This window comes from Uloborus diversus, chromosome 5, assembly GCF_026930045.1.
Source record: "Uloborus diversus isolate 005 chromosome 5, Udiv.v.3.1, whole genome shotgun sequence".
NCBI classification, from domain to species: Eukaryota; Metazoa; Arthropoda; class Arachnida; order Araneae; family Uloboridae; genus Uloborus; species Uloborus diversus.
Window position 1 is genome coordinate 55,552,650 of NC_072735.1, and position 26,972 is coordinate 55,579,621.

Genomic DNA, 26,972 nt, shown 5'->3' on the forward strand with positions numbered 1-26,972 from the left:
TCTTCTGAAGAAATGACAATATAATTGCAGTACATTACGTGCTCACAGTTACTCGTTACACAAGTTATAAGTAGTACTTTAATGCTCTTAGTATTCTTTCGTAAGTATACTATAAGCTTTCAAAATAAACCATTATGTTTTTGTTTGAAAAAAAAAGCAGGTGACGTCATGTCGTTTTTTATTGCATTTAAAACTCTTCCTTTAGATGCTAATTCCTGCTTTAAGTTTAAATCAAGACTGAACTTTAAATTTTAAAGATTAAAACCATAGTATTGGAACAACACTCGAACACGGTTTTTAATGTGTCGGTTTTAATCCGTTTTGAAATCCTTACATCTACATTTTATTGCATTCACATTTTTTAATCAAATAGCCATTCCTTTAAAAGTTAAAGCAAGTCGATAGTAAGTTTTCAAATAAAAATTTTAGTTTTACTGTTTCTTTTAACAGAAAATCATCCTAATCAACTTACAGAAAGCCAAACATGATTATTATAAACAGGGCAACTCAAACTCACTTCTAGGAAAATTTGAAAGAATTGTTGTATCGCAAAGAAAGAACCGATCAAGATTACACGAAACCTATCAAGAAAATCTGCAGCAATAAATTACGACGAAAAAGAAAATTTAACATTTATTGAAAACTACATTTTCCACTAGTGTAGTTAGATATACAATAACAGCAACAAACATCAAAAGAATTTTTATGTGTTGAATATCATCAACAAATAATAAGTCCATCATCACATACATATATCCATGATATTTTATGATAAAAACTAGATTCGTAAACTAAAAAGAAATATACACAGTAATGCACGAGATTATAAAGGGATTTCAAAGAAACGTTTTGATTGCGACTTAAATAAGAAAAGTATGTAATTGCACGTATTTTATAAAAACATACATGAGAAATGAAAGTGATTCAATGGAAGAAAGTGTTTCATGTTTCAAAATATAGGCAATTAATAAAGAATACACATCGAGTACTGTGATTTTAAATTTACAAATGAAACATGTTTTACAAAGTAGTTACAATGTTTCACATAGATTCTCACAGAAATATGGACGAAAAAATTAAACGGAAAAAAAAAAGAAAAAAAGTACTAAAATGAATTTTTAAATATTGCATCGTTTCTATTTTAAATTTACCTTTCTTTTATGCATAGGTTATTTTTCAGAAACAAATTTTTTAACTAATCAAATATTATACTCAGTCTTGAATTTTTCTTTTCAAACTTCGCCGTATTTATAAGAATTTATTGAAGAATGAAACGGAGATCAACAGTACAGTTTTTTTTTCTCATTCCTTTTCTGTACTTTTTCTTTCATTAACTTGCAGTTGCAAAGATAATATCTTTGCAAAGCAAGCAGTAACTAAAAAATCTGTCGCTTTGTACATTTAGAATATTTGTTTAATGAAATACTCTGAATGTTCATTGAACTAGTAACGCTTTTCTTATTTATTTATTTGTTTATTTATTTATTTTTATTAATTACGGTTTTGAAATTGACTGTGCAATATTTATGTTTAAAAACGTGCAATAAAGTTTAAAATTTCTCTTATGTAAATATCCAATTTCATACAACATAATCTACGAAGTTTTTAACGAAAAAATGAAAAACGTATTTCAGGTATGGATTTTGATTACAACTTTGTCCTAAGGGAATTGACTCGTCAAAATGGTTTTATGTGTCAAAGAATGCTCTTTGGTATTTTGCACTCAATTAAATAAGTTCAATTCTTAATAACTCATCAAAGAAAGACGATATATAGTTTGAGAATCTATTTAAAATGAGAGAAAAATTCATTGCATGCAATGACTAGGGTTTAAGTACTTTTTACTTATTAATAATTATTAAGTTTAAGTTAATAATTAATGAAAGAAATCGAACTCGGAGCAAAAAGACATTTACTAGGGAACAAATATGAATGACATATGTATCACAAGAAAGAAACTATGAAAAAAGGTTGAATTTAAAAAAAAATTGTTCGTCCCAGTAAAAAAAAATATTAAGTTGTTAAAAATTTAAAAATAATTACAAATCCTTTACTTTGGTCAAATATTGAAATGAAATTTAAAAAAAAGTCAAACCTTTTTTGACTTTTACAAATAAATTACATCCATTTAAACGGCGTATCATTACTGTGAAATCCAGAGTATTTTAAACAATAATTAATGTCGACACAAAATTTAAATTAACTTTTTATAGTTAATTGAATTCAAATTCAAATAAGGTATTCATAATTAATTGATTCAGAATTCAAATTATCAATTGATAGTTAATTGAATTCAAAATGTAAATCAACTCATGTAATTGGATCCGAATTTTCTTCTATTCATTTTATTGATTCATACATTTACATTTATTTAATTATTTATTTATTTCTCTTTGTTTACTTTTTTCTCAATTTCTTTTATTTTATTTCACTTCATTTTATCTTACTCATATTTTCCAAAAGAGATCTTTTGATTTTATTTCTATCTCAATTATAGGACGGTCCATATTATAGTTTCATTGGTTACATAAACTTTTCTGATAAATACTTTTTAGAATGTATCCAGAACTTTCTACTTTAATGAGATCAATAAGTGAGCAAAAACTTTCACATGAAAAAAACATTGCGTAGTAACTATCATGTAAAAGATTTTGCATTAACTAGAAGAATGTAACAATAATATACAGAGGAACATTTGAAGCTTCATAACGTTGCTGAACCACAAATATCTTAAGAAGTATCAATCAGAAACTTGAACATTTCAAGAATATTTTGCTCTTGCAGTATCAACAAAAAATATAGTGATTTTATTCAGGTTTTAATCCTTATTCAAAGATCATTTTACCCATCAGCTTTTTAAACCGACTGGTAAAATCATTCCGTCAGTATTTCATTAATTCAACATTGAGATTTCTACTAATTAAAACGCATCAACAGTTTTTTTTTTTTTTTACAGATATTCCATTATGCTATTGCAAGGTTCAGCTTTTGTATGCATTCTAGGGGCGACTCTTCGATAATGAAATAGTATCCAAATTTATGCAACAAATTGGATTTAGTTCCAAATAATTGGAACTAAATCTTATGCCTTGTTGCATAAAGTCTTGCCTGTTCAACGTGTTCCTTTCAGCACTGCTCCACTGGTTCGGTATCAGTAAAGCAAGTGGAATGAAACGTTTAGTTGCTTTTCACACTTCACACACATACAGGATTTTCACCTTTTGTCTCATATGACACATTGGAATCACAGGCGTGTGCTGTTATCTCCACCAGTACAGGATTTGCGCATTCTTAAACCACGTCCTATCTTGTAAGGACTTTTTCCTCCAGTATAGCAGAGATAACAGTTTACTTTCTAATAAATTTACAATTCATTAGCTTGTAGACAGTTTTGAGTGCTTGCGATTATTGGTGATCGAGACCTTAAAAATAGGGCGTGGCTTATAAGGGCAAGCCTTACAGACATATTGCGAAAATTGCTCAATGATATATCTACTGATATACTACCAGCACCTGGCTCCTTGGAGTGAAATTTTCAATGTTCTGAAGTAATTCCATGACTTTTCCCCCCAGCAGTTCTCACTTTTCATCCACTTTGCTGTTTTCGAATAAAAATTGAAAAAAAATTGCTTTCTGTCACACAAAAAACTTAATGTTTCACTGATATAGATGCCCAGCACAACAATCAGCATTTGATTCCAAATCATCAAAAATGTTTTCAATCACCATCATGGAGTTCTTTTTTTTTCAGTCACTACAACAGCATGCTTCGTGGTCGTGAAACTTTCGCCCCCCTACCATCCAGAAAACATCATATTGCTTGTCCAGTGAGGAGTTTGGTGTGGAGCTGCGGACTTGTAATGAGGATTGAAGGGACGATTCCAGTACTTGGGATCAACACTGTAATCCGGAGCAGTGTAGAGTGTACCTGGACTCATATGAGCAGCTCCCATTCCAATGTAGCGGCAAGTCAGAAGTGCAACATGCCTCACTCTTTTCCACCCCTAAAAGAAAGAGTTAGTTTAGAACAAATAAAGTTATAAACAATGAGCTGATGTGTGCATCACATGACTTCCTTTTACTCTAATGTCATTTCCCCATTACTGGCAATTTTAATGTGATTCAATAGTCTGCTTTCTAAATATCACCAACAGTGGCCAAATTGAAACAGATTTAAAAAACCCCGGGAAATTTGTCGCCAAGTTGGCGACAAGGCGACCAAAAGACTGGCGATGTATCGCCAAGTGTCGCCAAATTATAACACCACTTGAGTTCACATCGAAATTAACAATGATTTCCCCCCAAAAAGGGGCAAAAGATCCCTTTAGAAACACCTGAATGCATCCAAAAGGAGAGGTGCACAACTAGATCCCACTAAGAGTCTACGTACCAAATTTCAACTTTCTAGGACATACCCGTCTTGAGTTATGCGACATACATACGCACATCCGCACATACGCACTTACATACATACGTACATACAGACGTTACGAGAATATTCGTTGTAGTTAACTCGGGAATCGTCATTATGGATATTTCGCGTGTCTAAACGTTCTTAGGCACTTATCCACGTGTGGTTGAGTGGAAAAAAAAAACTCAATATTCATTCGGGGGTGAGTACAAACAAATAAAATAGCAGCACCTTTTAAACAAAGCAGCTAATACACTTCTTTCCATGAAAAAAATTTTTTAACAGCTTTCAAAACGAAAAAATAATAATAATAAGTTCATTAAAATAAATACATCACATAAAAAAAAAATCGTTTCTTTTTCCCCTTTTGCCAAAAAGAATTTATTGAACGAATTAATGCAATTACCAAAATAAAAAAAAAACAATAAAATGTCAACTTAAAGAAATAATTTTCATTGTCAAAAAAAAATCGTCTGCGCATATTTTTCGAGTTTATTCACCGAAAACTAAATACCTAAATTAAAACTTTAGCGTGAAAATAAAAACAAATCATATCAACAATAATTATTTCACAGTTAAAACCACAGCAGCGGAGTCGGAGTCAATCTCATTTTGGGATAAAAGAGTCGGAGTCGAATATCCAAGAATCGGAGTCAGTCATTTGTCCTCCGTGTATAAATGTTTGCCAAAGCTACGAAGTCAGAGTCGAAGTCGGGGAGTCGGAGTCCGGGGGTTAATTGTCGGGAACAGGAGTCAGAGTCGATGTCAGGTGCCCCTAAATTCTCGGAGTCGAAGTCTGGAGTAGGTCGTCAAGAGCTATTTCCAACGAAGTTTGTTTGAAGTAAATCCGCCTTTAAGTTCGGAATCTATATTGACTTTCAGTTTCCCCTTAGGCGCTAATGTTAAGAGATTTGAACTGTTCAAAATTGAACGAAAACTTGTTCAAATCAAAAAAATATTTTCGATACATGTTTTTTATCAAAAGTTTTTCCCTACAAAGTTTGTTTGAAGCCACTTCGCTTCTAAGTTCAAGATTTATTTTTGATTTGAATTTCCCCGTAGGCGCTAATGTTAAGTTTTTTTGAACTGTTCAAAATTGAACGAAAAATTGTTCAAGTCAAAAAATGAATTATGGGAATGAGATGTCCTCGCCGAGATATTTCTAACAAAAAAAAATTTGTTCGAATCGGACTATTCATTCAAAAGTTATTAGGGGGGGGACAGACAGACAGACCGACAGACATTTCTCCCCATCTCAATACCCTACTTTCCAATTTTTAATTTTTCAATATTTATCTAACCATTTTATTTATTTTTGACTTTTTTTTGTTTTTCGGGATATTTTTAAGATGTATTAAGCCTTCTTTCATGCTTTTTTTTCTTTCTCTGATTTTTACTGGGAAAGTAGGCTGAAAACAGCATATAGCTATTTCAAGGCTGCAATGGAGCTTCTTCATCAGTGCAAAAAGCTCACCACACAACAAGGGAAGTCGTGAGAAAACTGTGAGTTCTCTCTCGACTTTCTATATGCTGCATTTTTCTGAGAATTTGTGCTTCAGTTACGTTGGTTTTTAGCCTACTTTCCCAGTAAAAGTCAGAAAAAGAAGAAAAAAGCATGAAAGAAGGCATCTTAAAAATATCCCGAAAAACAAAAAAAAGTCAAAAATAAATTAAATAATTAAATAAATATCGAAAAAATAAAAATTGGAAAGTAGGGTATTGAGATGGGGAAAAATGTCTGTCGGTCTGTCTGTCGGTCTGTCTGTCTGTCGGTCTGTCTGTCGGTCTGTCTGTCTGTCCCCCCCTAATAACTTTTGAATGAATAGTCCGATTCGAACAAACTTTTTTTGTTCGAAAGATCTCGGCAAGGACACCTCATTCCCATATTTTGCTTTTTGATTTGAACTATTTTTTGTTCAATTTTGAACAGTTCAAAAAAACTTAACATTAGCTCCTACGGGGAAATTCAAGGCAATTCCGAACTGTGAGGCGAATTTGCTTCAAACAAACTTTGTAGGAAAAAGCTTTTGATGAAAAACTCGTATATAAAATATCTTTTTGATTTGAACAATTTTCTGTTCAATTTTGAACAGTTCAAATCCCTTAACATTAGCGCCTACGGGGAAACTGAAAGTCAATGTAGATTCCGTACTTGAAGGCGGATTTACTTCAAACAAATTTTGTTAGAAATAGCTCTTGACGCCGAACTCCAGACTCCGACTCCGAGAATTTAGGGGCACCTGAATCCGAATCCGACTGCTGTGCCCGACAATTAATCGGACTCCGACTCCCCGACTTCGACTATGACTTCCTAGCTTTGGCAAAAATTTATACACGGACAAATGACTGACTCCGATTCTTGGATATTCGACTGCGACTCCTTCATCCCAAAATTAGATTGACTCCGACTCCGACGCTATGGTTTTAACTGTGAAATAATTATTGTTGATGTGATTTGTTTTTATTTTAACGTTAAAGTTTTTATTTAGGTATTCAGTTTTCGGTGAATAAACTCGAAGTCATTTATGTTTCTACATAAAGATACGCGCAGACGATTTTTTTTTTTTTTTTTTTTTTTGACAATGAAAAGTATTTCTTTACGTTGACATTTTATTGTTTTTATTTATCTTGATAAGTGCATTAATTCATTTAAAAAATTATTTTTGGCAACAGGGGAAAAAGAAATGATTTTTTTTTGATAGGATGTATTTATTTTAATGAGCTTATTAATTTTTATTATTATTTTTTTCGTTTTGAAAGCTGTTGAAGAATTTTTTTTAAATGGAAAAAATTGTATTAGCTGCTTTGTTTAAAAGTTGCTGCTATTTTATTTGTTCGTTTTGTTTTTTTTGTTTTTTTTTTTTCTTTTTTTTACGCATCTAATTTTTTTAGATGAGTGAGGAATATTTTATTCCTAGAAAGTAGCTTAAAATATTGGAAAAATATGTTTGAAACAATTTGCGATTTTAGCTATTTTGAGAACATTGATCAGGTACTAGAAAGTAGTATGGGTATACGGGAAAGTAGGCTCGTCTAGTTCTAGACAGAACTTCTTGTTTACTTTATTCAATAAGGTCAGTGCTCCAAATAAGGTCAATCTAAGGTTTAGTGCCTAATGTATCTATCGCTCATTTATGATTCAATTTTCTACAATTTTTGTATATTCATCGAATGACTCATTAAAAATAAGAAAAGAATCATTTCATGTGAAAATTTAAGTTTAAATTATGAGTGTCGGCAATTTTTAAAAAAGATGGCGAATTGGTCTTTTTAGGAACACGGGGCAAGACCAACTCCGCGCAGACGCCAAAAAATACTATCAAACTAAAATAAAACATCTTCTAAATTTAGCCAAATAATAATGGGCTATAAAAAAATGTAAAATCAATTTCTACTTCCTTTTACAAAAAAAAAAGGAAGTATTGTATTCGCGAAAAAATTTTCACTCAAAAATCGACCTTTATTTCCATTTTACTCACCTCTGAATTAATGTTGAGCTTTTTTTTTTCGACCTGACCACACGTGCATATTTATATAAGAACGTATAGACGCCCGAAATATCCATTTTGACGATTCCCGAGTTAATTACAACGAGTTTTCTCGTAATGTCTGTATGTGCGTATGTGCATATGTGCATATGTGCGTATGTATATCGCATAACTCAAGAACGGTATGTCCTAGAAAGGTGAAATTTGGTACGGAGACTCCTAGTGGGTCTCGTTGTGTACCTCCCCTTTTGGTTGCATTCGGGTGTTTTTAAAGAAGTCTTTTGCACCTTTTTGGGGGGAATCATTGTTAATTTCGATGCAAACTCAAGTGGTTTTATAATTTAGCGGACACTTGGCCATATATCGCCAGTCTTTTGCGACAAATTTGGCGATTTTTTTTCAAATCCATTTCAATTTGGCCACTGTTGGTGACATTTAGAGAGTTAAGTATTGAATCACATTAAAAGTGCAATAATGGGGAAATAACATTGAATTGGTGTAAAAGGAAGTCATGTGATACACACATCAGCTCGTTTTCTAAAAATTAGCAGAGACGCTAATACATACGCGTCCTTTAAGCACTAAAATAATCAGGAAGGTGATATTTCTTAACAACTAACCCCCACCCCTTTTTTTTTTTTTTTTTTTGAACTCAGGATATCAAGGTTGCTTCTGGTTGCTGGAATATGCTAGTGAAAAAGTTTCAAAAAAAAAAAAAAAAGTTTTCATTCCTTATTGCATTATTTTAATTTTAGGCATTAAAATAAGTATTGCAATGCTGAAAACATTCATTTATAGCAATCATTTCACAAATAGTATCATCTGCTAACATTAAATGATACTAATTGGTTTTTTTTTTGTCCGGCTGGAATGAAGAACAATTGCAATGAATTCAATATTAAAACAGTATTAAATTAAGATTTTTAACATTTTACTGCATAAAGGAGGAAAAATTAAAAATATTTTCAAATTAGAGCCAACTTTAATGAACTGTTCAAAATTCACAAAAGTTCTTTTAAGCTTATTAGGAACAATAATTTGCACGTTTTAAATATTAAAAAATATAGAAATGGTAAATAATTATTATATAATACATGCATACGTAAGCTATTCTCAATATGCGAGGAGCACTGCCCTAGTGGATCGTGGTAACTCTAGAAGGGGGTCGCGATCAGTACTCGATTATGTTCTTCGAATTCAAACTCATATTGAAGTAAAATAATACTACTTGATGAAAGCTGTAGGATTCATCATTTTGTTTTAAAGCCAAAAAATAGCTTTAAGTGTTGCCTTTTATTTAAGATCGTAGTCTAGACATCCAACGGAGCAGTAGCACTTATAGTGCTATTTATTGCTATATTGCTGCCGCTATGGTTATTTTATTAAAGTCTTTTGTTAGTTTTTTTCCACCTTTTTCTAAATTGATATTTAAAAAAATCATTTTCAAGGTTTAAAAAGATCTTTGACCAGAAATAATGAAGTTTAATTCACAAATTATGCAAAAAGAAAACAATTCATGAACATTTTTCAGTCGCAGCAAAGATAGAAATGCATTGCCCAAAAAAGCTGTCTAGTCTCAAGTACTTACAGAAATTTTCATTTTACGTTATTTGCTAATGACATTAAGTATTTAAATAAGTCATTTTTAAAGTACAAATTATGTGTTTGAAAGTAAATCATTGCTTTATTTATTAATTTATGCTTTGACTGTTTTTCTACATATTTTTCTCCACTTGTAAAATATTATTTAAATTGTTCTAAGTGCATAAATATCTCTCTGATATATTTAAGAATCAATGAGCAATTTATCATTCATCTACTATTCATTACTTGAATTCAAATAGCATAAATTAGAAATTCTATCACGGAATAACAGAAAGCAAAGAAAGGGGAAGGCGTGCTATTTTAGGAGATAAATTATGCATGATCGCCAATAATTGTTCGGCACGGCTGGAATCGAGCTGAGCCGGTCTCACTGGTTAAGCAAAATCTAGTTCTCTTTCTTCTCTTTTTAGAAATTCTTTTGAATGCTCTGTCAGCAAATAAAATTAAAACATCAAGAAGAAATTAGTTGAAATGAATGACAAGGTAGACGTTCAGGCAAAGCATTTGTCTGGGTAATTAATATTTTCAGGGTTACAGGTTAAAGCCATTCGCGAGAAGATCCCTTTCAAACGTGAAATAATGATAGTGTATGAAAAGCCGCCGCGATTTCGAATGGCAAGAATGAAAAAAAAAAAAAAAAGAGCATTGCGTCCTACAGGGGTGCCGTATGTTCTTCTGACGAACTAAGCTCCGTTCCTGTTGCATTTCATTAGTCAAATCAGCCAATCAGCAACAGTCAGGAGCGCCGAGATGAGAGGTCACTGTGACCTCCAGAAAAATCTTTAATCGTAGAATTTTATCTGTGGATTTGGAAAGTTTAGATATAGTACTGTATTTTTTTCTAAAATTCAATGATTCCGAATGTTACTTTTCTTTAGATGTTAGGCACCTGATTGTGCTCATATTTTATCACTCTGAAATTCGGTGTTTCAGTTGGAAAATTGAGAAATTATCGCCTCTAAAAAAATTGAGTTCAGAGCCACCAGCTTGAATCCAGGGGAGGGGGGGGGGGGATCAGAGAGAGTATAATCAGGGGTGCAGTAGGATCGCTTCACCTGGTCCATCATTCCAGTACTTTTCTACTGAGTAGAATGCCGTTCCGGTGTAGTATTTTATATAGTTGTTTTTATTTATGTATTTTTTAAAAAAACTTCATTCAGTTGGTATTTTAGGTAACTTCATTCATATCAGTGATTTGAAAGCTGTAATCACTTATCATTTTAAGTAAAAGATGTATTACTTTTCAAAAATCGGAAGGAAAAAAAAAAAAAAGAAGCAATGCTACATAAAACTTATCAAATAACTAAATAACAAGAAATACATATTTTCCCTATCTGAAGATGATTAATAAAGATAAATTGCAATTGTTCTGATACTTCAAAATGCCTTCGTTCTTAAAAATTGGTGGTCCACCGAAAAAAATCTAAAAATAATAGCATTTAAGTTAGCTTTTATTTCACTATCATTATTAGTAACCAATAAATATAATGCGTAATGCGTCAATCTTAAAGCAATATCAATGAAAAGTGCTTCTACACAATTACATCACATTTTAAGCTTTTTCCTGACGATCTCCTCCTCGCGGTATTGATTGATGAAGAAAACACAGCAAAAACGACTGTATAATTGATTTTTTTTCTCCGGACTCATGCGTTCCGGTAAGAAAAAAAATTGCACTGCATACTTTTCGATTTTTAAAAATCAGTTGAAAAGTTCCTTAGTGCTAAAAACTGCTATAAACCTGGGTTCATAGTAGCATTTTTAAAGCAATGTTAGATTAGTTTGCAATGCAGAAAATGCAACTAAGTCATTATTCAGTAACAAATCTTTACTAATAATAAAGCTCAAAGTCTCTCTGTCAGAATGTCTGGATCTCGGTGACGCGTATAGCGCCTAGACCGTTCGGCCGATTTTCATGAAATTTGGCACAAAGTTAGTTTGTAGCATGGGGGTGCGCACCTCAAAGCGATTTTTCGAAAATTCGATTTTGTACTTTTTCTATTTCAATTTTAAGAACATTTTCCGGAGCAAAATTATCATAAAATGGACGAGTAAATTACGAAATTATCATGACGTGGAATGGGAGAGCGAATGAACATAACCAATTGGCGAGAAATTCATCATCCGTTATTTGCAATTATACAGGCGAAGCAAATGACCTTTTAATTTTCTACTACGGGCAAAGCCGTGTGGGTACCACTAGTAGTAATATGAAATGGTTACTGAATGACTGTTAAATATTCTTCCACACAAGTTAAAGTATGAAAACAGTATGAGCATTGGTTCGCAGTTGTGCAGCTAGGGGAGAGGGAGGACACTCTCCCCAGAGCTCTTGGTTTCAATTCATAATGCCAATTACATTTAAGGCCACTTTAATATACATTTAAAGTCTCTTTTATATGTTTAAAAAAAATTATATTCTAACTTTATCACATTTGACAAAATACAAAATTTTTAAATTTTTACTTCAGAAAATTTTATTATTGATACAGTATTGGTTGTGTGAAACACCTGTTACATTACAGGATTAACCAAAAAACATTTTTTTTATCATTGCGTGAAATGACACAGTTCTGAAAGCGTTGTACCGCTCTGTAAATGCGTACTTTTAGACCCTTAAAGTTTAAACAAGAACTTTTTATAAGGAAGTGTCATTCCTGAAAACTTAACTCTTCATCTGTCATTGAAGCAAATCTAATATCAATGATTTTCAGAACGTGATCAGTAATTGCATTTATATTTAACGAATTTTCTTTTTCTTTTCGTACTTTTCTTCTGATTAAAAACACCAAATACAATTTAAAATTCGACAATAAATAAACAAAACAATAATAACCGCGATTATTTTCAAGAATAAACAAACCATGAGAGTAGGGATTGCAATACCGGACCAAAAATTCAATACCGGTATTCGGTATTTTCTAAACGTGATACCGGAATACGGGTATTAATACCGGTATTTCAAAATTTCTCAAAAAATGTTTGAAAACATATTGTTTTGTTGCCACATTTCGTCATTTTGTACAAAAATTGTATTATTTCTGAAAACGTATTGTGAACAAATATAAAATGAAGAAATAAATGCCATAATAAAAATCAATAATAGTAAAAAAACATAATGTATCTATTGAACTGTCTGTTAGCCAGGAACTCATTTTAGTGCTTAACTTTCCTACAGTTGAGAGTTGAAAAACTCTTTCTGAATTTACGCAGGTCGGTGGTATTGTTAACAATGCTCGATACACCTCCTCTAATAGTGTAGAAGTCATTCATCTTCAAATAATTCGGTCTCTTGCGTGTTATTTTTGAGCTAAATCCTTTTGTGTGTGTTTCTTTTGTATTGTGTGTATTATTATTATTTTCTTTTTATTTATGGCTAGTTGCAATTTCTTTCCGAGAGTAGATACGTTTCTAATATTAACATCATTTTCTCTTTGAGCAGGAAAGGGTTGTGTTTGCTTTTAATGAGCTCTTTGGTTTGAAATTTAATATATTTTTGACTAAATTTGATCTTGTTAGTTTCTCTTATTCGTTTTCACTTTGTTTTCAAAATTCTTTACAATTACAATTATGTAAATATCTGAAAATATGTTTCGATTGATTTTACCTTACCTCGATAAAAATTTTCAAGGCACTATATAATTTCTATATCTTGGCAAGTATAAAGGCAAATAGCGAGACAGGACAACAAACCAATATTGGTGACAACAAATTACCTTTTGTTATGCTAACAAGAAAAAGGTTTTGTCAAAATTTAGTACAGTTCATTCAAATAACTAAAAAAGAAATCAAAGTTTTCTGAAATCGTTGGTTGGAATAAATTGTTAATAGAACAAATGCATTCAAAATTACACTCGAAATTAAGTTTTACAAAAAAGAAAATTAGTGATTAGGAAAAGAGAAAAATAAAAACATGGTGCACGAAAATGCGACACACATTGATGAAAATACTCTTTTTGTACTCTTTTGGTTACTTTTGTTTCATGATATTCTATTAACTCACGCTTTTGAAGCCAAATTTTTACATCAACACACCGATTTTAGTTCTGTATCATGGAAAAAGAAATGTACATTTAAAATATAAGTAGATATTGAATAAGTTAAACTGCAAATTCCTTAATTGAAACTATTTATTATTTTCAGCTAATACCGAAAATACCGGCATTTTACCTCAGCAAATAGCGGTATTACGAAATTGCAACATTTCTCGAAATACCGGTATTCGGTATACCGGTATTGCAATCACTATATGAGAGTTTACTAACAATTTTCGCTGGCCTGGTCGTGAACCAAGCGGCCAAAGTAAACTTATAACTACATTCTGAGGTTTTTCAATTACGAGAAAATACCGGGGGAGCACAAGCCGCCTCATTTGTGCCCAAATATTACCCTTATGATTCTCTCGTCCGATAATGCCTCCTTCAAAACGAGAAACTGGATTCGCTCTTGCCGTAACGGTCGTTGATGAGTTAATCGTCCATTACGATGTGGGTAGGAGTCCATTGGTCTATCCCAAAATTCAAATTGTCTCTATCATGAGCAAAAATAGTCAATTCCAACCATAGTATCGTTAAAAACTTGCAGTTGGGACATGATACTAAAAACGTTTTAGTTGAAATATAATTATTTTTAAAAAAGTGAGAGAAATTTTTGAATCAGGTTTTTTAGAGTTGAAACCAAGGATGGATCCCACTTCTTCCTTTTTGTGTGGAGTTAGTTCCAGAACAGGCTGGGTCATAAATTGTTTTTGGGCTTAAATAGAGCGTCTAGATGGCAGTTTTCGAAATGTAAGTCCCCAAAACGTGGCTCTAAGCTCTATTCGGTCTCTTAAAGATTGGGTTCATCACCCTGTCACCCAATCTGGATCCGCACTTGGTGGAAAGGGCAAAAATTACATCAACCCATTCAATGGAGCTTCCCAACCGATGGACAAACATAGCATTTTCTAATCTTTTTCATTTAGGAAATGAACATAAGAACTACGTCACTTTCGAAACCGTATTTTTGAGAAATATTAAAAATTCCAGCAGTTTATTCACTGAGGGGAAGGGGGTTCATTTACTGGCTGGTCTATCCCATATTAAAGATTTCATAAAATCGAAATTTCACTACACATTGTTAAAAAAAAAAAAAAAAAAAAACTGCCCCAAAATAAAGTGCTAACGAAATTACGTTCAAGCAGCAAGTATCTTACCTTCCTCTTTTTCTTCTCTTTCCCATGCTTGGCATTCACATTCTGCTTATTTTCCTTATTTTTCTCTTCAACCTTCTTCTCTTCCACCTTCTTGCTCTTCTTGATGTCTTTCCCATCCTTGTCCATCCTCTCGTAAGGAGCCTTCCTGCTGGTCATCTTGGAGAACAGCCGCAACGTTCCCTGAGGACAACGGATCTTCGACTGTTCGCTCTTCCCCTTCGACAACATGGTCCTGACTCTCTTAGGCCACTTTTCCACTAACTATCCAAAGATGAATCCAAAACAACCTTCAGAGCACCGGCAACGTGTTTATGAGATCAAAGCACAATTTGAAGGTCGGGTGAACTTTGACATCCTACCCTTGGCAATCCGGTTTCTTTTTTCGTCTCAAAACACAACCCTTTCTTTTCACCTGCAAATTAGAAATGAAAGAATATCTAATCAGGTTTAAATAGGTCAGCTGATAGCTAATGATTATTTTTTGATGGAGGGGAAACAAACAATTAGAGATTTCAATGTCAATATTGTTTAGTATTGCAAATTACAAGGCAACAGCTGTTTTGCAGCTTATTATTCTTCACTTTCGCTTTCGACTGGTTTGAATTTACTTAGTGCTATTATTCAGATCTGGATTATTGCCTCTGTTGACAGAGCTGCCGAGAGTCAAGGCGGGTCCCTTGTTATTTTGGTCATCGGGCCCCCATCCCCACATAAAACTAGTCAAATTTATGCTACTCCAATTCCAAGCCGGGGCCCCTCAAAAGACGGGTCCCTAGTTTCCGATTAGGCCGACATGGCCTCTCGTCGGACCTGGCTGTTGATAAAATGTCACCATTTATGAGGATGTGCCGCTGCTTAAATGTAATCTGAATAGATTGCACCAAGGCAGAGTCGAATTTTACTCTATGCTGCCTGAGCTTTTTTCTTTTTTTTCTAAAATGTGAAAATTCTCCTTGAGATTTATTAGAGAAGTGAAATTTATTTTGGTAAGAAGAAATAATCGAAAACAGTAAAGACCTAAATATTATTTTTTTCTACAAAAAACTAACTTTCTAAAGACGAGATGGAAGATGGTAGGAAAAGAAGTGCTGTTTACTATTTTGAGAATAAACTTTCAGAATGTTTTACATTTGAAATAGAAAAAATTACAAAATACTCAAACGTAACATTTTAAAAATTCTAATTGCTTTTCTTTTTCTCTCTTTTACATGCTCCCCGGTACATTTTTTTTTTATAAAGCGTAAAAGTACGTTTGAAGTTTTTGTGACGTATTTCTGATTTTAATGCGTGTGAAAATTGAAAATATCTCTGTGTTGTGGGCATTTAATAATGTACAACTTTTGTCTTTTTTTTTTTTTTTTTGTTCAAATCAGTTTATTCTCACCAGGAAATTTGTTGAAGTATCTGATTTATTATTATCACAAGAGTCATTTCATTTTTTCTTTCTTTCGTCTTTTTTTTATTACGTTTCTTGAAAAGATAGAGAAAGAATTTTAAATAGAGATCCAAATTCACGGTTTTAGTCGCTGGACAACGATTCGCAAAAACAGCGGTCTTTTTCTCATGATTTTAGAATTATTACTTCGACAATGTGAATTTTCTAGTGAGAGGGGAACCAAAATTTACCAGGACCTGGACACCACTTTGGCTTGATCGTACCTTAAGCCCGCATACTCGAGATCATCACTGACTTCCCTTTTAAACCTTTTGATTTACATTCTTAAACTTTACAAATTTCATTTAAAAGAACGAGTCTTATGCATACCGGCTAATCGTACATTTATATGCTGGACAAAAACGAAAAAAAAAGGAAAAAAATATAGATGTAAACATAACTGTCTGAAAATTCTTGAATTTGGAAATCCATAAAAGTTTAGAAATAAAGCGGAAAATTCCAGGACTAAAATATGCTGTTAGGGAACCAGATAAAAGAGCAATTTAGATTTGGGCATGTTTTTTTGAAATATTATTAATTGTTTTTGACGTATTCCCTGTTCAGACGTCAAATTAAAATAAATCAGTTGAGCGAATAAACAAATACAAAAACTGAGCAGAATCTCAGGTATCAGGATTTTATTTTTTTAAAGCGTAGTTTACCTTGTAAGAAGAGTTTCAAATTTACTAATCCTCAAATAAGAAACATGCCCGGAGAAATTATAATTAAAGAAACATAATGTAAAAATTGTAATAAAAAAATAAACATGTTGAATAAAAATAAATAAATAAATAAAATAATACCGATTTACGCAATCCAATGCTGTTAGAAGCAAATTAAGTTATGTAACAGGCAGCTTTCACTTCTTGTCAATGACAAACAAGTTACTATTAATGACACACGTGGTAAGAGTCGTCGTGTCTTATTCCCCGTGCACTTAGTTGTTTTCGTTCTGAGGGCACAGCAGAGTACAAGGACCAAAGGGTTAAGGAACTAAGGGTTAAGAGTTATCCTGGAATTGTTTTGCCCTCCGAGGGTCAACTTAATTGTAGATTAACATTTGGATGTTTCCTCTGAGGGGAGGAGGTAGTAAAATTCATTAGTGGTTCTTGTCTGGGGTTTTTCAGTGCATTTTTTTTTTTTTTTTTGGAAAATGGAAATTGAATAAATTCGAGCTAAGAATTAAAATTAAATGAAAACAGCTTCTAGTTCAAAGGGTCAAAACGTAAAATAATTGTAAAAAACTGAAGTTCAATAAAAAATTAGCGAAAGTTTGTGTAACATACCAATTTACAATGATTAGTATGTCTGTGGAAGGAGTCCTCATTTTGTAAAAAAGGCAAACCTCAAACAGTCCAGTATCCAGTAAAATTGAGTTCAATGTGAATGAATGTAGGATCAAAATGAAAATTAAATGAAAAGATTTCGAATGCAAAAGGATTAAAATACAAAATACTCGTACAAAACTAACGACCAATTAAAAAAAAAAAAAAAAAAAAAACTAGCGAAAGTGTATGTAACATCAAAATATATGCAATGGCAGCGAGATTTCTCCTTTTGTAAAAAGACCAATATCCAGTAAAATTGAGCTCATATTGATTAATTTAGATTCAAAATGGAAATTAAGCAACAAAAAAAAAAAAAAAAAAAAAAAAGATTTCGAGTGCAAAGGGTTAAAATGTAAAATAATTACACAGTACTAAAGGACAGTTAAAAAATAGCGAAAATTAGTGTAACATACTAATATGCGATGGCAAAGAAATTCCTCCTTTTGTAAAAGAACCAAACCTCTAATAGTCCAATATGCAGTAAAATGTCCGAGCTATTACTTCAGCAGGATCAAATCAATTGCATCATAAAACAAGCAATTTCGAAAGTGAAGGGACACTCGATATTATTCTGCAGTTATGTGTGCTGCACAGCCGCAGACCGTGGCTTTATTAAGTGACCGTATTTTGATAAATCATTTATAATGCTTACTGCAATAAAATTCGTCTCGAGATATCTTATTGAGATGACTCAAGGAGATAAACAATCTCTCGAACCGAGCTTTCACTGGTTTTTATTTCTGCTTATTGTATTATCTAATACCTCTGATTTTTATTTCACTTTCTAAGATACGACATTTTATATACATTGTTCAATGTCATAATACCTCATCAATGAGATAATGGTTTCTAAAATCTCACAGTTGCTAAAAAATTTCCGAAGTTTTTTCTCCTTCCAAAAAAAAAGATTTTACTTAAAAGATTCTCAAAAAGTAAATGTAAAAGTTAATCAAGAACGTTTTATTGCACACAATTATCAGATTACTGCAGACACGTGTTTCGGGGTTACAAGAAACCCCTTTTTCAATGCTAAGTAGTGAGATTTTGGATGCAACGATATCTGGTAGACAACATTATTAATTTTTTTAATAATAAGGGAAATTCAGAAAAATTCAATCTCTTTCATGAAAATGTTAGTTTTCCTTCCATTAAGAAAGCATATATTTAAACTAAAAAAAAAAAAAAAAAAAAACTGGTGAGTTTTTTTCCCCCCCCATTTAAATGAGCAAAGTTCCATACCTAGCTGAAAAATATACCTTGATAAACAGAGCCCTTGAATCTAATTTATGCAGACAGTTTTTAAGAAAAAGCTTGCTACTTTATGAATATGCGTGCTCATCTACCTAACTAAAACACTAAAACATACAGGTGAGATTGACAAGGTTGAAACAATTGGAGAAGCATTCTAAGACAGAAAAAGAAAAAGCATATTTCAAGTACAACTACTCGGGAGGACTCCTTTTTATGATTCTTTGACTATCCTCAATGGACGTGATGGGCATGACGGATTTCATCTTATATAAGATCTTGCTTCAAAACCTATGAGTAGATTCTAAATTTGGAAAAGTTTACACGTGTATGCAGCTATCTTCATAATTCAGGATTACTTTAAGTAATAGCCTTATAAACTTCTTCTTTTTTTTTCTTATTAGAAAGAATAATATGTTTTCAGATGATGAACGTATGTGAAATAAAAATTGTGATTCATTTTCAGCATGAAATTAAAAGAAAACTTTTTAAGTTTCAAAATTTGTTAATTATACAGATGTAACTATACGATGGGCATTTTTTTTTTTTTTTTTTATGTCGGGAGAGTAGGGCCCGTTTAAGTTAACAAGATCCTAAACGCTTTTTCGGGGACGCTTTGTAGTCAAAAGTTGTATAGCCAATTGGGGGCCCCTAAACAGCGGTGGCCTACTAGACCGTGGCATAGTTGACCTATTTAAACATCAGGTCCTAGGGGGAGAGTCATACAAGGATTCTTAAAGGTAATTAGTTGGAGTATCAGAACTCCACCTGAGTGAACGTAAGTGTAAATAAGTAAGTAGGATATCGGGTGATGACTTCGAAGATTGAGATTAGTATTGACAATAATTATTAGTAAATAACAATTGTTTCTCAGAAATGATTATTTTGTGAATAATAAACAAAGGGCTGCCTCAAAAATATATTATAACTAGTTTCCAAACCTTTTAAGCCTCTGCTACTGCGAAATTTTTTTGATTGTTTTCTGTATATGCTGCTAAAAGCGTCGTTTTCTCTTTAACTTGTGTGTATAGTAGGGTGGAGTGAAAAGGGCAGAATTTTTTTTTTTTTTTTTTTGAATTTCAATTAGCTTCATATGTCAAAATGTGCCATTTGATCACTAAAACAATGTTTGAAATTTTCAGGTAATCATCCTTGTAAATAGTATCTGTACTTTAGATATACTTTCAACAAAATTTCACCCCAACTACCAATTTTGTGAAATGGGTGGTAAAAAGCGACTTTTGTAACTGTACAATGAGTGCGACTTTTTCAATACGAAAGGGTATTTTTATAAACATTCCGTAATTATCTGCTTGTTATCTTGTTAATCTAAAATCCTGCGAGATAATTATTACCTTTTTATCTTGTTGATCTGAATTGCTGTTTGGTAATTGCATAAACATACAATTTCCAGGAGGTTTTCATATCAATAAAATAATCTCTTAGATCTCAAAATGCTATCTTTTGTTGCTACTTTTCCTTAGTATAGTTAGGGTTTTTATCAAAAATATCATTACAAACATTTTCATTGTTGCAGAAAATTCCAAATTAGCTATTATTTTTTTTTTCTTTTTGGACATTTTTAACTTCAATTAAATATTAATTCGGTCGCTGTTTTTTACTTTTTTGAGATTTTTTCCCCCAAATAATCATTAATTTGTTTTTAGCTCTTCTGACAGCGATAAAAAAAATTGGAAATGGCAATGGAAATTTTTCCCATTTTCTCGTTATAAATTCCTTTTGTTTTAAAATGGATTCCTAATTTGCAGTTTCAAACAATTTTAGTTCCTGTTAAAAACAAAATAAAGAAAATAAACTGGGGGGGGGGGAGTAGAAGCAGGCAAGATTTCATTAGAGAAGGTATACGTTTTCTCGAATTCAGCTTAACACATCAAAATATAACAACTAGGCCGTTTTTAATGCAATATTTAAATGACTAAATAGCAGTGACAGCATTTAAACTTCAATGCTTATTCATTTGTTATACAGTTGTGTTGTAGCAATTATAATTCAATTAGTCAAAAAGAAACTTATGCGAACATTCCTTTCTGAGGAGAGGCACATTTCATAAGTCTTAAATTTAAAAAATAAGTAATTAAATTGCATTCGCTAATTTCTCAAAAACTAAATCTAATGAAAAATCATTAGGCTCATGATAAAAGAAATATATGGTTACTAATCTTATTTTCAGTTGTGTGACTCTGCTTTTAATAATCACGTACGAAAACATTTATCTTTTTTTCTTATAATCTGTTATTTACGTTTTAATTTCGTGATCAACATGAAAAATTTCAATTGTTATGTATCAATCAAAGGATGTTTACAATAATTATTAAATAATATTAGCATTCATAACATTTAGGTTAGCGGATGCGCGAACTGTGCTACCTTGAAAAAGGAAACAAAATTAAAAAATAAGAGGAGTTAAAAATCCCTAAAGGCACGAAGAGGATTAGTAAACTAAGTGACTCCGAAACTTTCTGATCAATTCTAAACGTATCTTCGCTATTCACGTTTCATTTTTTAACATTTCTTCTTGATCATTCACAAACCTTAGTAAATAAGCCAAGCCTTGACCTTGGCGTGAGCACTTAAACAACTTTTTATGTCTTAATTTTTTTTCATTTAATTTAATCTAATGCACGAAAGCTCAAGGTGACGCAATAAAATATGAAAATTAAGCTTCATAGTTCATTGAGAATACATTTATCACCTCTCTTTGTATTCTTTATGAAACAAACAGTTCACACATTTATGAATGTCTGTCACGCTTCGTCAAAGACAGAATTTGTTTCGTCTTCTATTGGGAAAAGAACATATGCACCTTTTGGTTGTCATTTTTTTTTAAACCCATAACTGGTGAAGTAACTTTCATTTTTGTAAGTACGTGTTTAGGTGGAGTGTATATATCCCCAACATTATATTTCTTGTGCCCCCAGAAAATTTAGCAAATTAAAGTAGGAACATTTGCAAAGAATTTTCTATCTCTAAATATTTAAAAAAAAAAAAAAAAAAGTAACGTCAGAGAAATTGTGAAAAGATTTGTGGCTGGCTGTTCCGCGTTCAGGAGACCTCATAGCACCAACAGCCTTAACATTGGGTACAAAATTACTTCGAAGCGTTTTTTTTTTAATTTAAAAAAAATCGATTTTTTTTGTAATTAGTTTTTTAAGCTAAAATTTAAATAAATTGAAAATTTAATACATTATATGTTTCGCAAACATTAGTAAATGTTAATAAAAAGTTTATCATTCACTAAAGTTAACCACAAATAAATCGCCGGCGATTTGGATTTTAATTAAAATGGATCATCCGCTTTTTAAAAAAAAAATTAAAACACTTACAGCGCATTTTTGTATGAGAATTTCGGCTGTAATATCAAACTGTAGGGTTAATGTATCAAATTTATAAATTTCTCTAAATTTTGATTTTTAATTTGTATTTAACATTATTTTTGTTCTCAACCACTCGTAAAGCCTTTTACGTACACATTGGTAAAACAGAAGACTTAAAGATTCAATTTATCGCAGTTATCGCAACTATATATATATTTTTTTTGTCTGTTTGAGGGATATTTTGTGCACATAATAAAGTAAGATGTTTGTGTGTTTGTTTTTTGTGGCACACACAAAACCCCGGTTTCCAGGGAAAACGGTAAGACCTAGAAAGATTAAATGTTTTTCTTGTGTAGTTTTTGTCACCGTTGTGTACCTCGTCAACCGATTTTTGAAAAATTTATTAGAAATAATAATTAATGATTTGGGTAATTTTATCACCTTATACCCAACAGACCCCGAACTTATAGTTCTGTTATTCTTTATCGTATTGTTGTAAACATTGAAGTCTAACTGGTAAGGATCTGTAACTGTATAAGAGTTCACAGATATGGATTTCGTTTGAGTACAAATTTTAGGGATTCTATAAGTGATCTAGTACACCAATACATTTTTTACAGATGTAACTACATAACACTTATTTATGCATATTTATATACAATAGGTCTAGTACTGTGCTTAACATTGCTGGGAGTTAAATCACTCATTTGATTTCAAATCTTATCAACTTATTCAAAAATTCCTAAATTCGTCAGATCTTGATTTTTGGGAATCTTTCCACATTATATTGGAATCGTTCCAATTACATTAACGATCTCAAAGCAATCCTGTATTTTTCTTCAGTCTGGGCTTCATTTGAAAAATTCCTTCTTGTTTCGATGGTGAAACTGCTATTTTTTCGTGATTCCTGTTCTCTTTCTTTATATTTCCTCTCTCCTATTTTTATTTTTCAATATGAAGCAGTGAGAAGCGAAGGGATGTAAGTGCAAAAATTTTAATTTTAGAGACAACATTTGGAACAAATATTAGAAAAACCTCTCCTTTGTTTTGGAGCAAAAGATGGTGCTAGTAGACATGGTGGATGCTGCTATATAGCATGATTTAGAAAGAATTTTCAATGAAAGCCTACCTAAGGATCTGAACTTTAAACGTGTTTGACTCAAAATTTTAAGAAATCCATTTACATCCCTTTGTTTCTCACTACCTCATATATGTATCATTTTTTTTTCTCTACTATTTTTTTTTCAACATGAGATTTATTGCTAATTTATTAATAAGAAGTTTCATTTACAACGTGCAAAAGCTTACAAGATATTTTAGAAATGTATTGCTCAACAGTTCTGTTGCGTCTAGCCATATTCGGTTGCGTTACCTTCCAAATGAAAAGTTTGCATGTAATTTAATAAAAATATCGTAAAAGAGCAAGCATTGCAATCACATCTGACTGAAAGAGGAACAAATCAAATGTTAGGTAGCAAATTACCTCCTCCTAAATAAGTGATGCAGTGATTTTTTTTTATAATATGATACACAGAAAGTTAAGGCTTTGCATAAGTGCTCGTTTAGCAATTTCTAAAACTTTTTTTTTTGTCCAAATCGCGGATACCAGTTATACTATTCATAGTATTTCGTCTCTTCAGAACAACAGTAGGATATCTTTCTATTATTTCTGGGCTTAGATGTCTTAGTTTTGCTCTGAAGCGACGATATGTTGCTGCCAACTAATGATCCGTGTCCGTCCAAAGAATGAATGTGGAAACGTTAACTTCATTAACACGAAATTAGTTGAAGCTCTTGATAAATGCAAGCTCTGTCCACAATTTAACGGCTGCTTCAGAAGCTTTGAGCACAACACCAAAAATTTAATAATGAACCAAACCTCGATACAACGATGTCGTCAAAAGCTTCGTGCCGAGCATGCAGTAGTCAAAAATAGACGTCAAGACGCTTAAAAAATTTCATCACCGTCTACTAGGGTGGAAAACTGCTTCCATATAGAAACCAAAAGGTTGAAAGGTTGACAGGCTTCAAACAATTTTTTCCGCTAACGGTCAAGAGTGCCTTTGAATTAAAAAAAAATATATATTTTATTTACTTCTACTCATATGTACTTTGGAGGAAAATGTTCTAGCCTATTTGATGCAATTATTTGAATTTGATTTTTTTTTTCATGGTTTATCAAAAAACCATGGTTTTTGTAAAGGTCCGCAGAATATTGATTCAAAAGAATACAAACCACTTCAAAAGTTGTGTGTTTTCAGCTTGTGTCTACTTGAAAAAATGTAAAAGCATGATGTGCTAAAAGTAGATAGAAATTTTATGTACGTACGAAAAATTTATACATCGAATACATTCGTTTGTGACTTTGAAAAATATTTCCTACAATATTCTATTCATGCGTAGTGACCAGTTTTGTATAGTTTACATGTAGTGACAGCTTAACATTTGTGAGCATTCCCACAAAAAGGATGAGTTGCATAAACTAAATTTACCTAAAAATACACTACACACAATGTTATCTGCAAAAATATATAATTCAGTGGCTAAGTCCATAGAAAGTATAGGGGAGGGTGGCCCAAAGCGGTTAGGTCGCTCAAAGCGGGTGGGCCTTCGTATGTCCCCCCCCCCCTCCATGGTGTGTTAGTGGCGATGAATACGTATGTTGTATTTACCCGAACACCCTCGAGTTATTATCAGTCCCAGCGCAGCAGCAGTGAAGCGGCATGGCGCAACCAGGCTCAAAAAAAAAAAAAAAAAAAAAAAAGAAGTTTTGTAATTTGTGATTAGTCGAAGACCAGATTATTTTTTTATTGTCAATAATATTAACTTATTCTGACACTATCCAACTATAAACTACGATGGTCATTCCGTTTTTTTAATTATTAATTTAAGGTTATAATTATTGAAATAAAAAAACGTGCCTTTGGGCAAAGCGTATGTATAGGATTTAATCATACATTTATTTGAAATTCCTTGACTCGTGTGCTGATTTCTCTTTCAATAGGATAAGTATAACTTTAAAAATTTATTTTTTAGGATGGCAATTAATTAATTAGTCTACTAATTAACTCAGTTATTTCTTTATATTTAATAAATAAATGTACTGACTTTAAATTGGATAAGTACAACCGTTTTGTATCTTTTTATGTAACGGCAAGTAGTTAGTCAACTATTTTAATCATATTTGATTACAAAATGAACCAAACCACAATTAGTTAAGTTTATCCGCTTTGGGCTCAATGGTAAGGCAAAATGGGTTTTTCACATGTTTGTTAAGTTTGATAATAAATAAATATTGGGTTTGAAATATTACAAAAATCACTTTTCATTTTAAAGTTCAAGAACCCTGCTAGGAAATAAAGCCGAAATAGTTGCGATGAAAATACAAAAACTACAATATTCGAGCGCTCTTCGAAAATCTACCCGCTTTGCCCCCCCCCCCCCCCCTACTACTGTGAAACTCCCAAAATTTTCATAAATACTTCAAAATGTCAAACCTTTTTTCGGATGTCTTTTTTTTTTTTCATGAGCTGTTGTATTTTTTGCATTTTATTGGCACTTGCTATTCCAAAATATGTCAAATGCTGCTATTTATTTGGTGTGTTGTTATAGGGTAAGAAATTCATTCAAATGTAATTTTTCCAATTTTTATAATACAAATATATCATTTCAAGAATGCCTTCCTTTTCAAAAGCCAATAATGTAAAAAAAAAACCCCCAAAAATGCAGAAAAAGAACTGTTACCTTAATGGGTGAGCTGTCCTGTGAGTCACATTAATAATTTTTTTCCACAATTGTTAAAAAGTACATTTTTATTTTTCCCGCTTGATCCAAAGTTTTATAATTAAAAAACTGTAACTGCACTTCAAAATATTTTAAAACACGTTAAAAATTGACAAAATTACATAATTAAACATTGTGAAAAATTAACTTACATTTTAGTGAGTCACACTTGTGCTTCAAAACATATTCACGATATAACATGAATCAAGTAGAATGCTACTAGTGTAAAATAGTTATTTAACTATCAATGTGAAATGCAAAAATATTAATTTAGTTTTTAATCAGTTAAAGTACTCTACTTTTTTTTAAATGTTTTTTTTTGTGAGTTACGCATGAAATTAGCCCACAGCAAAACACATCAAAAGCTACCTTACTAGATTTGTTTATGTATTTATTCCTTGCTAGTATAAAAAGTTCAAGTGAAAATAATTATTAATTTATCTTCAAATACGGATTAAAATTTACTTTAATCTCTACAAGTTGTTAAAAGGGGCAGATTTACAGATTCGGGGACCCGTCCCAGTGCATTTTTGGCGGCCCCTTAGATGTATACAGAATTACGTAAAATACTTTTCATGTGTTTTTTTTATATTATCTTCGGGGCCCCTTATGTTATAGGAGTCCCTCGCAATTGTGACGTGGTAAATCCACAACTGGTTGTTAAAAAGTTCAAATTTAGTACTGCGAACGATACAACTTGTAAACATTCCACTTTGAAATTAATACTCAGCAGTATTACAAAATTCCAGGAATATAATACAAAAGAAATCAGTACTAAATAATTGTAAGTACTCGAGAAAATGCATTATAACACTTACCTATATTTCCATACAGAATATTAGATGGAAAGGTTCTCGACTCAATGACTTATAGAAAAAAAGGTTTGGTTCTATAAGCCATGGAGTTCTGACTGCGTTCTTATATAGGTTGGATAAGAGAGAGAGAGAGTAAGAGATAAGGCAGAAATTCGTGCCACACTGAAATTTCCCGATAACGTCACAGTTGGAGATGCGATAACGGAGTGTTGCCCTTAGCCTCCATAATAAACAAAACTCCAACGCGGGATTTTTAGGAATTAGTCTGTGCAGTAACTGAGATTAAGAATGAATTTTTCTTTCATGACCAAACTGCCTGACGCATTCATT

General features: G+C 31.9%; 1 protein-coding gene across 1 annotated transcript; it reads right to left on the minus strand.

The window, feature by feature from the left end:
- Positions 1 to 1,084: 1,084 nt before the first annotated feature.
- LOC129222204 (uncharacterized) lies at positions 1,085 to 26,751 on the minus strand. Its single transcript, XM_054856675.1, has 3 exons — positions 26,646 to 26,751; positions 14,699 to 15,110; positions 1,085 to 4,004 (listed from the first exon to the last, which is right to left on the minus strand). The coding sequence occupies exons 2-3, from the start codon at positions 14,924 to 14,926 to the stop codon at positions 3,795 to 3,797; spliced, it is 438 nt and encodes a 145-aa protein (XP_054712650.1). The 5' UTR covers positions 14,927 to 15,110; positions 26,646 to 26,751; the 3' UTR covers positions 1,085 to 3,794.
- Positions 26,752 to 26,972: the final 221 nt, after the last annotated feature.

Excerpts from the sequence above, each read along its gene's own strand:
- LOC129222204 (XM_054856675.1), bottom strand. The coding sequence starts at position 14,926 with ATGTTGTCGAAGGGGAAGAGCGAACAGTCGAAGATCCGTTGTCCTCAG. Across the intron at positions 4,005-14,698 it reads AAGAGAAGAAAAAGAGGAAG|GGGTGGAAAAGAGTGAGGCA; the intron begins GTAAGATACTTG and ends TCTTTCTTTTAG.